The 14,002-nt window shown below is 40.2% G+C and overlaps 2 protein-coding genes across 2 annotated transcripts in view; one reads left to right on the forward strand and one right to left on the reverse strand.

Moving 5' to 3' along the window:
- TMEM266 (transmembrane protein 266) overlaps nucleotides 1-14,002 on the reverse strand; it is an 81,612-nt gene that overhangs the window by 43,598 nt on the left and 24,012 nt on the right. The window contains exons 2-4 of the mRNA XM_058811767.1: nucleotides 11,926-12,026; nucleotides 10,856-10,961; nucleotides 8,627-8,815 (exon numbers count right to left, since the gene is read on the reverse strand). Coding sequence (XP_058667750.1) covers nucleotides 8,627-8,815; nucleotides 10,856-10,869 — 203 coding nt within the window. The 5' untranslated portion in view covers nucleotides 10,870-10,961; nucleotides 11,926-12,026. The remainder of the gene's footprint in view (nucleotides 1-8,626; nucleotides 8,816-10,855; nucleotides 10,962-11,925; nucleotides 12,027-14,002) is intronic.
- The window catches only part of NRG4 (neuregulin 4), a 46,641-nt gene continuing 46,419 nt past the window's right edge, over nucleotides 13,781-14,002 (forward strand). Inside the window, exon 1 of the mRNA XM_058811776.1 lies at nucleotides 13,781-13,849. The gene's annotated coding sequence lies outside the window, so the exon portion shown is untranslated. The remainder of the gene's footprint in view (nucleotides 13,850-14,002) is intronic.

The raw sequence follows: 14,002 nt of genomic DNA on the forward strand, positions 1-14,002 counted from the left end.
AAATGAGGGAGAAAGCGATGCCAAGCAGTGCTCAGAGACTTGACACTTTCAAGCAGCTTCTCAGAATTAAGCACATCAACAACACTTGTAGTCAGATTGCCTGATTGCCTGACTGTAAAAGACCTCCTCAATTGACTCTCAAAGCTTCTGAGAAGATTTGACAAGTGTTACTATCAGCACCTTGCCCTTAGGTTAAACTTTGTTATGGCTCCAGCCTGAATACAGAATGCAATAGATTTCAAATAGGTTGTGTTAAAACATAAGGCAAAAAAAAGGCATTAGGATAGGGGCCTTTTTGCCAGCTTGATCTTTTAATGGCTTTTATTTTACATATCTCAAAACAGGGTAATTTGTTTTTAATGCAACTATGATTTTAGGCTTAGGGCTGAAGTTTTTTAGATATTTCTAAAAACAATGAGGGGGGTGGCTCTGTTTCAACAGAACAGGCTTTAGTTCTAGTCTCTGCTTACATTTATGTTCCCTTTTCCAAAGGACCCATTATGCCAGTATTTTAATATTGCAGGGCAGCTTTTCCTATTCACAGAATCATCAGTAGAGGGCCCAAGTACCTATCTCTAAAAGCTCTGCAAAGTCAAGATTTTGAAATATACCAAATGCACCAGTAAGAATAAACCAACTGTAATACTAAGCATACAATACACATAATCATGATAATTATTACTCAAGCTGCTAGTTACTTATAGAATCCTAAATAACGTGGCATTATTCTGTCTGTTCAGTATTATTACTCAATATTATTAACACCAATTCTAAAAAGCTTCTGGATGAAACTACCAGTTTACAATTGATAAAGCAATCAGCTTAAGAGGTCAAGTGGAGCTCATGTGCTCATTTCCACCTCTACCATACTCATAAAATATATAAACTGTTTTCAAAGACACAAAAGGATTTGAAATTTAAGCACTAGAGAACCACCTTCAGTTCTGTATCTAACTTGCTACACCCAGGTGAGCTTGTTACCACCTGCACAGCCCTGTCTGCAGGCTGGCACATAAACCAGTACCCTGACCCCTAACACACACACACACTTCACCTCTGGAACCTGTTCTAGGAGTGCAGTCTCTCTCTCTCTCCCTCTCTCTCCCCTCTGATGGGCAAGGGCTCATCTATTCACAGAAATCTGGGTGTGGAGAAAAACAAACCCCTACCAGAATTAGTGTGGGTTTGAACTTACCTTCTAAATTCTGGCCATTTCACCTGTGACACTGCAAAGCCACACTTGAAATTTTAAGCTCAGATTAGAAAGGCAGCTACACAGAATTTTCAAAAAACCCAACAAACCAAAATATAACTTACACAATTCAAATTTATGAAGAGATTTCATACTAATCATAGATAAGTAAAAGACCTTTTCCCCTCACTTCAGCCAAAAAAACCCCAAACCAAACAAAAAAACCCCAATTGCCAAAAACCCACAAACTAGCAAAAAAGTCTCCTATTCTGTTCAGAGAATAAGCACACATTCTATTGGTGTCCTGACTGTGTTTGCTTGAATTCACACACAAGTGTGACTTTGGGAAACATTCCTGCATGATTTCAAACAGGTCAATCAGGTATTTCAGCTATTTTTTAAATATCATTTACCTTTCTTGCAATGCCTGGATGAAGTAAATAAATGTACTAGCACAGGAAATTTTTAATTGTTGGTGACATTGAGCTGTAAATCTCTGTTCTGAGACATTAAAATATATTTAGTGGAATTTTACCAGGGGTAGTTTTTTTAAAGATACTTTCACACATGGCTTCATCCAAAACAAATCTGTCATCATCCTGTTAGCCTTACTAATAAACAGCTTGGGAAATACAGAACATAAGGCAAAACTGGTAAAGGTTGAACATATTTGTCTGGTAAGGAACCACTACAAACAGTTTTTTCAAACTGTTAACAGCTGTCACTGTTTCTATTTTCTGGCATTGTAAACAAATACCCCAAAATCTGCATTATACCTTACCCTGTCTTTTTTTTTTCCTTTCTTTTGGCGAAACAGCAAGTGTTTGCACCTCACAAGATGGTTATGATCAGAAAACAGAAGGATGGATGAGATCCAAATTGCTATCTGAAGGAGCAGAAAGGCCATGGTCAGGAAGTGGCAGGAACACAGGCTAAATAACAAACCAAAATGTGCCTGAGCCAACACAGACAGCAGAGCCTCACAGCAGGCTGCAGGGAGCAGCTGGAGCCCTGGAGCAGGAGCTCCAAGGAACACACACAGCTCTCTTATGGACTTCTACAAGCCTGGTAGAACTACAGAACTTTAAATATTGACAACACTCTCATCTTTTTACCCCTAAAACCTGTACTATTTCAAACCCCATGGAAGACTTCTTGGAAGACACCTGCAAAACTCTGCTGCTCAAATGGCAAGAGAGATTCCTCCATTTTTCTCCCCAAACTCACCCAAGGCCAGTTCATACACACTCATTCTTGTGCCAATATTATTCTTTGCTTGATTAGGTCTTTTCCCCAGCTGGCAGTCTGTCCACAGTAGTGGCAGCCACGTGTGTAATTCAATTAAAGCCCTGCCTTTTTGTGGAACAGACACTCAGCCTCTGTAACTACCCTAGCAGCCTCTTCTGCATGTGAATACAGACAACTGGAGCAGGAGATAATATTTTACAATAGGCTTAATTAATTAATTACATGAATGCTTCTCAGCTCTATTTGAAATACTTGAAGCTTTCTAGGATCATTTGTCCTTTCTTTATAGGTGTACATCACACCATTTGCTCATCCCGTGATTATCTGGCCTTTTACTCCTCTCACTAGAAAACTGCTAGTCAGATTTTGCCTTTTTATGCTAAAATCTTTAGTGCAATATAGCATCAGCCTCAAAAACTCCCTTTAAGAAACATGGGAACAGCCATACTAGAATATACTGACCCAAGGCTTGGCACCCTGTCTCCAACAGTGGACACGAGCAGATGTCTCAGAACACAGCAAACAGAAATCCTTCCCCTTAACATTCTCACAGAATCCAACTCTTTTCCATTTCGTCACTTCCTGAGACAGATGTGTTTTCTCAGGCTGTATTCAGTGACTTTCTCTTCCACAAACTTGTTCAACCTCCCCTTGTGGGGATAAGCTGCTCTCAGCCACACATCCTTCAGGAAGCAGCTTCAGGCATCTATTGCCCTCTGTGCCAAGAGCAAACTCCTTTTGTTTCTTTGGAACTGGGCTTTAATCTATTAATGTACCTTAGAGACTGTATTGGGAGGGGGGTGTGTGGGTGTCAAACCTATTTTAACCTCTCTGTGTCACAGACTTTGTATTATCAATCAAATCTCAATCAGCCTTCTCTCACCCAGCCTGCAGAGTCCCAGTTTACATTAATCTCCAATGGAAGATGTATCACATCTTTGATCACTGCTTTCCTTTGATTCTTTTCCAGCTCTTTTATAGCTACCATATTCTTTCTGACAGGGATCAGAACTGCACTCAAGACATGGACAAAGCTTGGATATACAGAGAGGCACAACAACAGCCTCTTATTCTCTGCTTTTTCCTAAGCAATCCTAAGATCTGATTTGCTTTTACACTGCTGTTCAGCATTTAGCTGCTGGTTTTTTCTTACAGACCTACCTTCTAGACAAATACTCCTCTTTTCCACATTTCCTCTTTGTCCTATGGCTTATCCATATTTCAATATTTGCCCCAAGTAATATCTTCCCCAATTTACACAATTAATTCCACTGTCAAGCCAGACAAATTAGACTCATGTCATTTCCAGTCTCCAATAAAGAGCTTTGCAAACAGTGATTTGTGGGTTACAGATGCTACATTTCTATCCTCAAAAACTGTCTGGGAAAAGCAAGTTCTGTTGGAAAAATACAGTAAAATTTCCAAACCAAAAAACTCTTAAAATCGCTGAGCTAGAAAATTAATTCTTTGTCTTACTTACAGTACTGCTCTCTCTTCCAATTGATAAAATACATGGGGGGGACATACTCAGAGCACTGATATAAACACAGTAATGAACTACTCTGGAAAACAAAATTTACCAAGAGAAACACTTACAAGGCTGTACAGAAACAGACCTTTCTAAATCACTGAACACCTCTAACATAGCCCAAAATTTCATGTTTTCTCTACTGAAGAGCTGGGCACCTCAGGTTCTGTTGAGCTGACTGCTCCTTTCTGCTGCAGTGCAGCTGTGTTTTGGACCACAGCACCGAGAGCAGCAGTCACAAAGTGCTGCACAAAGAACAGATCAGCACTACAGTCTCATTCACTGCATCCTCATGGCAGGATATTGCACCATCTTTCTGGATTCAGACTATGACTGGCAGCTAAAACTAAATTACAACTCACTTTTGTAAATAGGAGTTTGCTTGCTACATGAAATAGTTGTGCCCTCCACAACCCCTGCACTTTATCTTGGGCTTGAACCTCATTATTCACCATTATGCCAGATCCAAGATCTGCAGAGGCGCAGAAAACTTTTCAGAAAATGGACTATTTTTAATTACACCACCAGATAAAGACAAGAAAAGCAGAAAACAAGAGAAATGTGATAAGTTATCTTTTAGATAAAGCACCTTTAAGTTTTGTAGAAAGCACAAGTAAAATACCTCAAAAAAATCAAAGTAACATCTGAAAGATTAATCTGAAAAGCAAAATAATAGCACCTACTTGGTACAATTACAGAAGACACACTGAAGGAACAGACTTTTTTCCCCCAGGATGGGTGAATACATTTACCAGCAGAATCTTGTAACCAGTTTAAAATGAGAGTTTCCAACTCTCCTCTGTGTTAACTTCAGTATCTCTGTAAACTTCTGTTCAGTTTTGGTTTCCCTTCCTTTCTCTCTCTCTCCTTATGGTTTTCTTTGATATTCCCACTGTTTAATGCACTTTCTAGCTGTGACCATACAAATCTAAGGCTATGAACAGATGATCATACATAAATTATTAAATTAAAACAGCCTATTTACAGCTGATGTCAAATGAGCTGCATTAAATGTGAAGTCACAAACTTTACAGTTTTGATGTAAAACAGGATTTGAAAACACTTTCATGTTTCAATTGTTTAACATTAAAACTCAAGAGCTGCAATTTAAAACAAATGCAATAAATAATTTAAAAATTGGTGTACATCTCTCCCCCTTGTTTCTCAACTCCAATAAACACAGATCTTCATCAAGAGAGAGGCTGATTGTCTATCTGCATATTCACACAATAAATACACTCTGTAGTGCAAATATCTGTCAATATTTTATCATTTATTGTGATTGATACCTATTAACTGGAACTTATATAAACTATAGGAAAGAGAGCTTTCCCTTCTCCATGTAATACTTTCTGCATGTTGTCAATTTTTCTGCTATTCTCCATCACTTTTATTGGACTTGATGCAAAAAAAAAGCAGAAGAGAGAAACTATTTTTTGAAAAACAGAATACTTGATTGGAAAAAAAAATAAGAGTGGCATTTAAAGCAATCTTAATATTTAAAAATCATCTCACCTTTCTGGGTGATTAGTCTCCTTAAAGAAATGCTGGCACACTCTTTCCATGCAAACTGAGTTCAATACAACCACAGCCTCTCCAGTAAATTCAGGGCAACACATTTTGTATCTTGTTTGAGGGTTTCAGGCAGAGCAGAAAGGTTTTTCTTGCCTGATTACCCTTTCACTACCTACAGGTGTACATCAGGGACAGGTATAACTTGCCTCTAACCTGCAGTCCTTTCTTTCTTGCTTAGCACAGGGATCAGCATTGTCATCTCAATGTCTGACAAAACCAGCTCAAACTGTGCACAAAATGCCTCCAACAACACCAACAGACAGGAACTGACTGCCCTGAGAATTTGATATGAAAGACAAAGACCTCTCAAACTGCACAAAGTAAGACTTTATTCCAGTATTAAAGCCACAGGAATGGCAGCTTAGATACAGTCTGTCTAACAAGTTAGACAAACCATAACTTTCTTTCTTTTTCCTTTTCATTTCTCTCTTTTCTTGCTAGTGTGATGTCATGTGAGAGTTTCCAGGCACACAATGAGGGTTATGACCCACCTATTCCTGATCACCTATTAATATCAGCTTTATTAGGAGAAATATTCCCTCAGATGAAACAAAAAGCTCCCCCAGGGAGCAACCAGGTCAGATTTGTGCTTGGACCCTGAACACCTTGTAGCCTTAAAGAAGAAAAGGTTGAGGAAAACCTTGTGTGCTCCTTGGGGTGCACAGAGCAAAACCATTAAATAGAAGACTCCTTTCCTGCCCTCTCCTTCATCCCTAGCCTGAAGTCTCCCTTGGAGAGAGGAAATGGAGACTCACTGGTGAGCACCCAGAATATCTCCCCCTGCACTCTGCACAGCAGCACTGGGGTAACAGAGCCTCAGTCACAAAGATGGATGCTGGCAGAAACTACAGGGATTTTTGCCATTTTCTGCCACCTGTTGTGCTGCCCTCCCCACATGCCCCTCTTTGCACCTAAGGCAGATGTGGCTGCCAGTCCCTGGATCAAACTGATCTGACCTGCCCCACCTCCTCACTGGGACTGGAGCCATTCACAAGGAACAAGGCCATGAGAAAGAAATGACACCACATCCATAAAACCAGACACATTCCCAACCAAGCCAGGAGGTGGCTGGATAGTATTTTACTTTGGTAAACAGGGATAGTATTTTACTTTGCTGCTGGGCTTATGAAGCCCAGCTCTGCTCCTAAATTTCTCAGGGCATCAGTTGTTCATGGATGCTTCTAAAAGGAACAAGCCACCATTCCCACAAGGCAGCTGAACACACTTAGCCAAAATGCATTGGTATGCCCAAATTTAAGCTCTGAACTTTCTTCAGAGAATGTGCTCTACAGCTGGGAGGTGTGGAGGGCACCTGCTTATTTCCATTCAGACTGACAAAGCCACAAAAGAAGTCTGAGTGAAGGGAGAGATCTCTGCTGAGGAAAAGAATGACAGGCCTATTTCCATGTTTAAGACTGCAAAGCTTCTCAAATGGTTATAGTGAGAGACCTGTGCCCTTTGGCACAGTGAAGAATTGAGTTTCAGATCACAAAAATCTATAAAAATGCATATTTGAACTAAACTGGTACTGACTCAGCACCAAAATAGCCTGAGGATTACACCTGCATACTTAAATTAATTTTCAAGTGCCTCTTTTGCTATGCAGGGTATTTTATGTTACAGTTGTAGCGTACTTATATAACCTACTCGAAATGTATTTCCCCTTGTTTGGAGTAACAGCCTTTTGGAGAAGTCTCATAAAGTCCAATTTGGGAAAGCAATTAAAAGCAAGAGCCTTCCCCACATCTTGCTTCCTGAGTACCCCCCAGAATACCTGCTGAGCTCAGATCAAGCAGGTCTCTGCTGATTACAGAGCACAGGTTGAAACGTACTGAGCTGTTAATAAATGGGGCCTTATATAAAACCTTTCAAAGCCTTCAGCAGGGAGCATTCTCCATGGCTCACTGGGAAGGGCTCTCCCAGGACCTCAGTGACAGAGGATTAGCTCTGTGCTCAGTGTGACACCCAGGGGAACAGCAGGCACAGAGCCAGGGAGGGCAGGCCCCAGTGCCCAGCCCATTTCTGTCCCGAGGGATGTTAAACACAGAGTTATCATTCCTGGCAAATGCACCCTCCTGATCAGCAATCCAGCAATTGTACCTCTATCCCCTCCTTCCCACACACACCAGAAGTCCACCCCAGCACTCTGCTGCCCTCACTGCCCTCTGCTGCAATTCAAGCTTTCAAGCTTTTTACTTCTTGTCCTGAACATCATGGAGATCAGTACCAGGCTGCTCCCTTCCCCACTGAAGGCTCTTGGAAGCTCCCCTCAAAGTCTCTTTGTCTTGTGAAACACAGTTATTCCAATCAGTACTCCACAGCAGGTTTTCTGAGCCTCTAATCATTCTCACTGCCTTCCTCTGGATTCTCTCCAGCTGACCCAAATCTTTCATGAAGAATTTAGTACAGCAGTGCACCTACAGCCACTTCAAGCCTGAACCAGGCATAAGGATGACTTCTAATGTCCTGTAGGACATCAGTGCTACATAATCTGACACTGGGCTATGTTTGGGCACATGCTATGAACTGATTAGGATCTTTTATTGCAATGAACCTGGAAACACCTTTCTATGAAAACAGGAGCAGTATGCATATACTGTGCACATTACCAAAGACAACATTCTCCCATCAGCAAACGACACAATGCACATTACTGGCTGGCAAGTACACTCTCTGCCCTGCAATCAGCAGTACCAGCCATTATCTCTCAGTCAGGAGATGCACAGCTATTTCCAAGAGTCACAGCAGCCAACTCTCAGCATCCTCAAACACCTTTCTCAAGGAGCTTTCACCAGACTATTCTGCTTGTCTGACAGGCCAGGTATTTCATCTGTTTTTTCCTGAGATAAAGCTTCCAGACTGTGGTCAAACAGTACCTATGAACCACTTAAAACAATAAAACAGCTCTGAACCAGCCCAGATTAGTGATATTAGAAAAGGTCTCTTCCCTCCTGTGACAATAATTTTACATAGAGTTTAAGGACAACTGGCTGCACTTATCCAGCTTAACGTTTGCTGTTTAACAGGTCATGAAAGTCCTGTAACCTAAAACTAGATGACAAAAATCTGCCCTTTGTACTTACCCTTCTCTTTGGTACTCCTCATCCAAATTTGGCAAAAGCTGGGACCCAGCCACAGACAGATCAAGTGCAGCTAAAGGTAGATCTCGATAAGCAAAATTAACAAGCTGCACAGGAGCAATGCTTTTGGTCTCTTCTTCCACTTGTTGGGAAATGATCTCAACTTCTGAAACACTGCCTTCAATTGGAGGCCTGGAAAAGTAATAAACACACATACACACAGAAACAAATAGAAATGAGCAAGCAAGTAAAAGGCAGTTAGAGACAAGAACTTCATGGAATCCTAAAGAGCCAACAACTTCAAAGGCCTCTGCAAGGTCATTGAGGAGGTGTTGTCATTAAAGAGGAAGATCAAATCTCTCCAAATTTCAGTACATCTCACTGTAATCAACAGAAACCTCACACAGGAGAACAACTTTCACTCTGCTGAATCCGCTTCAGAAGCACTAAATAGAAATGGCTGTGTATAAACAAATAGAGAAAAAATGCACAAGCCCAAAAGGAAAATATTTATGGAAAACAGAAAGAAGACGTGTAACTATGCCAACTAAAAACTCACTGCTTTTTAAGTTAGATTGGTGAGCAGTGAATAGCTAGGCCTTTTAATTACTATATACAAACCAACTGTTAGCTACTAGGTGCAGTCAGACCCCTCCTCCAGCAGATTTGAATACTGATTCAAACAATTTTGATGGATGGCAGCTTTCTTACACTCACCTAAAAAGGATCATTCTGTTACAAGTTATTTCAAAATAGTACTGAAAGGGAACAGTGATTCAGGAGAATTATGGCCTCCTCCATAAAGATTATCTTAAGTAACCTTATGCACAGCTTCTAAATCTGATCAGGTATTCTTACAGCAGCCCACTATCAATAATGGGAACTCCATGCAGCTAAAAACAGTCTGACAATGTGTATGTCTCCCACATTTAGAACAAGAGACGACTTCTGTAGGAATTTTATCTGTTAGCATTAGTGCATGCACAGCATGACGTGGCTCAGGAGACAGCTTGCATGTCAAGGGCTGATCTTTGCAGCACCCAGCAAAGCTGCTTGCCCTGTTTGATTCCAAGGATGTGCAAGCACAAACTTATCCAGCTTTCTTCTAGGGGAGCCTGGTAACTTTGGAAGAAATCTCAGGCTACTGTCGGAGGTTTACAGCAGGTATAAAGATACTCTTTTTCCATAGTTAAAAAGTTCTCAGCACCCTGTGTTATTTGACTGCCAAAATTGCATTTTATTTTAAAGAAGCTTATTAAAATCTTCCAGCAATTTAAGCAACCTAGTTAGCAGTTCCTTTTTTTCCCCCCAAAATAAGAGGCTACTTCAGAAGATCACTTAACTGGTACATCTTGTATAAGGATCTCATTTAACAATGTGGGTGAAGGAAGTAAAGTTCTATGCTGAAAGTTTCCACTGATCTGAGTCTTACCATTAGACTAATTCTTTCAGATGGAAGACATTATTCTTGAATTAAAAGGAACTAACTGCTGCCAGAGTTACCAAGAAAGTAACATGCTGTTATATGTAGAGTATTTGGCAGGGAAAGGCTGCAGCTGTGCCATACTGTGGCAGAAAAAGAAGGTAAAAGGAAGTACTATCTGAACTACCTAAAAGCTTTTATTTTATTCATGTCCAACTAATAATGGAAAGTAATGAGATTCTTTAACTTCCAACAGAACTGCATTCTTCTGTAAACAAGAATCTTCTGATTCTGAAATCAGAAACACAGAGGTAAAAGCTAATTTTAGCAAAAATTTTCTTTGCTTTTCACTTTTAATGCCATCCTGTGGACCTCTACCTTTGTAAGTCCAAGCTGGTTCAGTTTTGCATGAAAGAGCATGCAATGATCCAATTTCCAGTAGCATAAAAGAAACGGGAAATGGGTTGGTGCAACCTTCCCTCTCCCAACAATACTGAGTTTCTTATTCTTAGACAGACTATATGACAAATAAAGGCTGATTTGATTGAAAAGAAAAGCAAACAGACTGGTGTTGGCAGACAGATTTGGTGGCAAGAGAAATAAACAGATCTGAAAATAACATAACATACTAGTTTTCAGCCACTGCTGTTAGTAATGCACATCAGACATGCTTACAGCATCATCCATGGAGTTTCTGCTAACTCACAATCTTTAGACAAATAGAAAACCTCCAGGATGTCACATCACTGTCCTCCAGGTAGCAGCCTGTTCCCTTTCATTTACAGTAATTTGTGTCACATGGTACTTACTGAGGATTGGTCATGTTGGAGGATGCAACCAGATCAGCAGTGCTTCCAATGTTTAACTACTTCCAGCTGCTCTGCATTAAAGTTCTAGCTTGGCAAGATTAGGTCTCTGTGAGAAGCAAAACAAGGTTATCTGAAACACAGCTGAAAGAAATCCAAAGGGCTACACTGACTTCTGTTGTCATGTTGCAAATGTGATTAATAGGTTCATTCCCCTCCCATGATTCTTTTTCAAAGTATTTTTATTCCAGAATAATTCCTCCATATTATGGAAGCTGTAAAGTTACAGTGCATTTACTTTTACACATTGACACATACATAATTCCATAAGAACGAGGTCTTGTTTCAATCCACTAGATTGTTGAGAAAATAACCAAGATCAGAGGGGGAAGGGGATTTTCAGAGAAAGCTTCAGGAGCATAAATGCTATTGGAAGACAAATTTTTACACATTCTAGATTAATATTGTCAGTGAAGTTTGGGGGTTTGTTCTCCATTTTTGAGTTTGAACTGTTCTTGACTCCCTTTGCCATCTTAGGCAGTCTCTTCCAAAAATTAAATCACGTCATCAAACATTCTAGATGGGCTGTTATCAGGATAGTATTCTGATCAACAAAACCCAGTAACACATTTGGAAAAGGCAAGATCTCCACTTGTCCTGTACCTGGAGCAACGCACAGCCACCAGAGCAAAAGAGGACAAGCCTGTGAGAATGAAACCTACTGATACACAGGTTTTGGGAGCAGGAAAAACAAGGAATACCACACAACAAACAAAAGCTCTTAAAAATCTTGAGAGACCTTGTGAAGCTATTAGGAAGATTAGATGCTACAAAATTTTTAAAAGTAACATAAAAACAGACTCTAATTTTGATTAAACAGAAATAAATATTGGCAAATTGGAATTGCTTACAATAACACAAATAATCATGAAAAATGCTATTATACTAAACTTTACCCTAGCATCACTTACAGGCTGAATTGTTAGTCAAGTATTTACAGTGGAGACATACAAATGTAGCTACATTAAGATCCTTAAAAATCACATCATACAAAAAAGTAAAATTGAACTTACATCTTTTGTAGAGCCATTTCCAAGGCTTTATTCCATGTTTTGTAATTTTACAAAAATGCAAAATGTAGCCAATGCATTTTCACATTTTCCAGATAATGTGCCTGGAAAAGATGCAAGAAAAAAAGTTCTACACTGTGATCACCCTCCTCAGGTAGATAAGAAAGCCAAAAACTTAATTTCATATGAAGAGGACAACTTTAAAACAAAAGACTACACATACTTTAGAAAGACACAAACCTTCCATTTGTTTACAATCTTGGACAGAGTAAGAAGGAAATGTTTTTCAGATAAAGCTTTGCTAACACAGCAGAAACTTGATTTCATATCCATTCAAGTCTGAATGGGAGTCTATTCCCTGGTCTTTGTACACTTTAAATTATTTCATTTACTATACCCCCTAAGGCAGCAAAATACTAAAACATTTGCCTAAATTTGTGAATATTTCAATCACACAGAGCTTTCTGATCCAAACTCTTGCACCTACCAGCACAGCAAAACTACAATATAAGACTCAGACTTGTTTTGCAATATTAGCTCCCTAACATCTCCCCTTCAGCTGACAGTTTTACAACACAAAACAACCCCAAACAATTCTGAATGAAAAATTTTACCCAAATCAGTTCATCTAAGCACTCAGTATGAGAAAATGGTCGAGGCATGAGATACTGTGCACCTGTCTTCTGAGAGTGAGAAAACAGAATCCTGCTCTAACTGCATTTGCAGGCCTGGGGAGGAAAAAGTACATGGGGATCCAGTTGATTTAGGAAATGGGAATAAGACTGATGGAAACTGGCCTCAGAGGACAGACAAACGTACATGTGAAAGCTTCTTAACCTTGTAGAACCTCATCATTTGCTCAGGAGACAGCACAGTGCTGGCAACCCCAGCCTCACGTCCAAAGGGGACTTAGAAAAGAAAGCAGCGACACAAATTGTACCTCTAGATTTTAAGAAATCTTATTTTTTATATTAATCCTAAGATTCTGGGGAACGGGCCAGGACACAAACATGAAATATTTGTCCCTCCTTTCTCTTGCTTTCCCAAAGCTGGAGCACATTTTTATTTAAACAGAAGAGTGTTTTCCAGCTCAGAATTGTGTTTCCAGCTTGGCATGTAACATTGAGATTGTCTTTAAGTCATTAGCCTTCAACCTTAAGACTCTTCCTCAAGCTACCAATTTTAATTTTCTTCAGATCCTGGGCCTAATGGATTCTGGAATTAAAGGCCTTTAGAAATCCTAAAAGTATCCTCTAGTTTTCTAGAGAACGTAATGTCAATGAAAATACAAAAGATTCACAACACTACAATAAGAATGGGAGAAAGTACAGAGAAAAGTCTCATAAGAAATTGTTGGCATCTCTTGAAGCTGAGGATTTCAATGTATCTTGCCAATTATAACTCTGTGAGGCCCATAAATATGTTTCTAACTAGGAAGGAGAGTGAAAAGTTCTTTAGACCAATTCTGGTTTTCACATAATTAGCAGTACAGAACCAAAAGAAAGCAAACTAGACTGGTACTAAATCCAGTTATTAGACAAATCAAACATCCGGAACCAAAGATTTCATTCTAAGAACCAACAAAACCACAAATATATTTGTGAGAAATCTCTCTTTTGTCACTCCTGGAAAGTATTATGGGCAACCTTCCAGACCAAATGCAATAAATGTATATGAATTCACGGCTTTCCAGTGTAGGGGACGGGCTGGGGGCAGAGGCAGCAGCCCCAGGCAGGCCAGCCCCCCCTGCCGGAGCCGGCAGCGCTGCAGGCAGAGTTTGCCCAGCCCGGGGCTGCAGGAGCAGCTCCTGTACAGGGAGCAGAGTCCAGCGCCAGCCCGGGATCGCTCCGTGCCCCAGGGAGCCAACAGGGACTGGGAGAGACGGGGACGGAGCTCCTGGAGCCCTCCTGGAACGCACAGTGCAAACGTGAGTAACCACTGGGAAATTACTGATGGGTTAGCTCAGGAGACAAGTCAGGAAGTGCAGTAAGAAGACAAAAGAGATGTAATAGGTTGTGTATATGTATCTATCTATCTCCTAAATGGATGACTGTGATTCATGCTTCTTTCCAGGCTTCAT

Source organism: Ammospiza caudacuta, chromosome 10 (assembly GCF_027887145.1).
Source record: "Ammospiza caudacuta isolate bAmmCau1 chromosome 10, bAmmCau1.pri, whole genome shotgun sequence".
Classification (NCBI taxonomy): Eukaryota; Metazoa; Chordata; class Aves; order Passeriformes; family Passerellidae; genus Ammospiza; species Ammospiza caudacuta.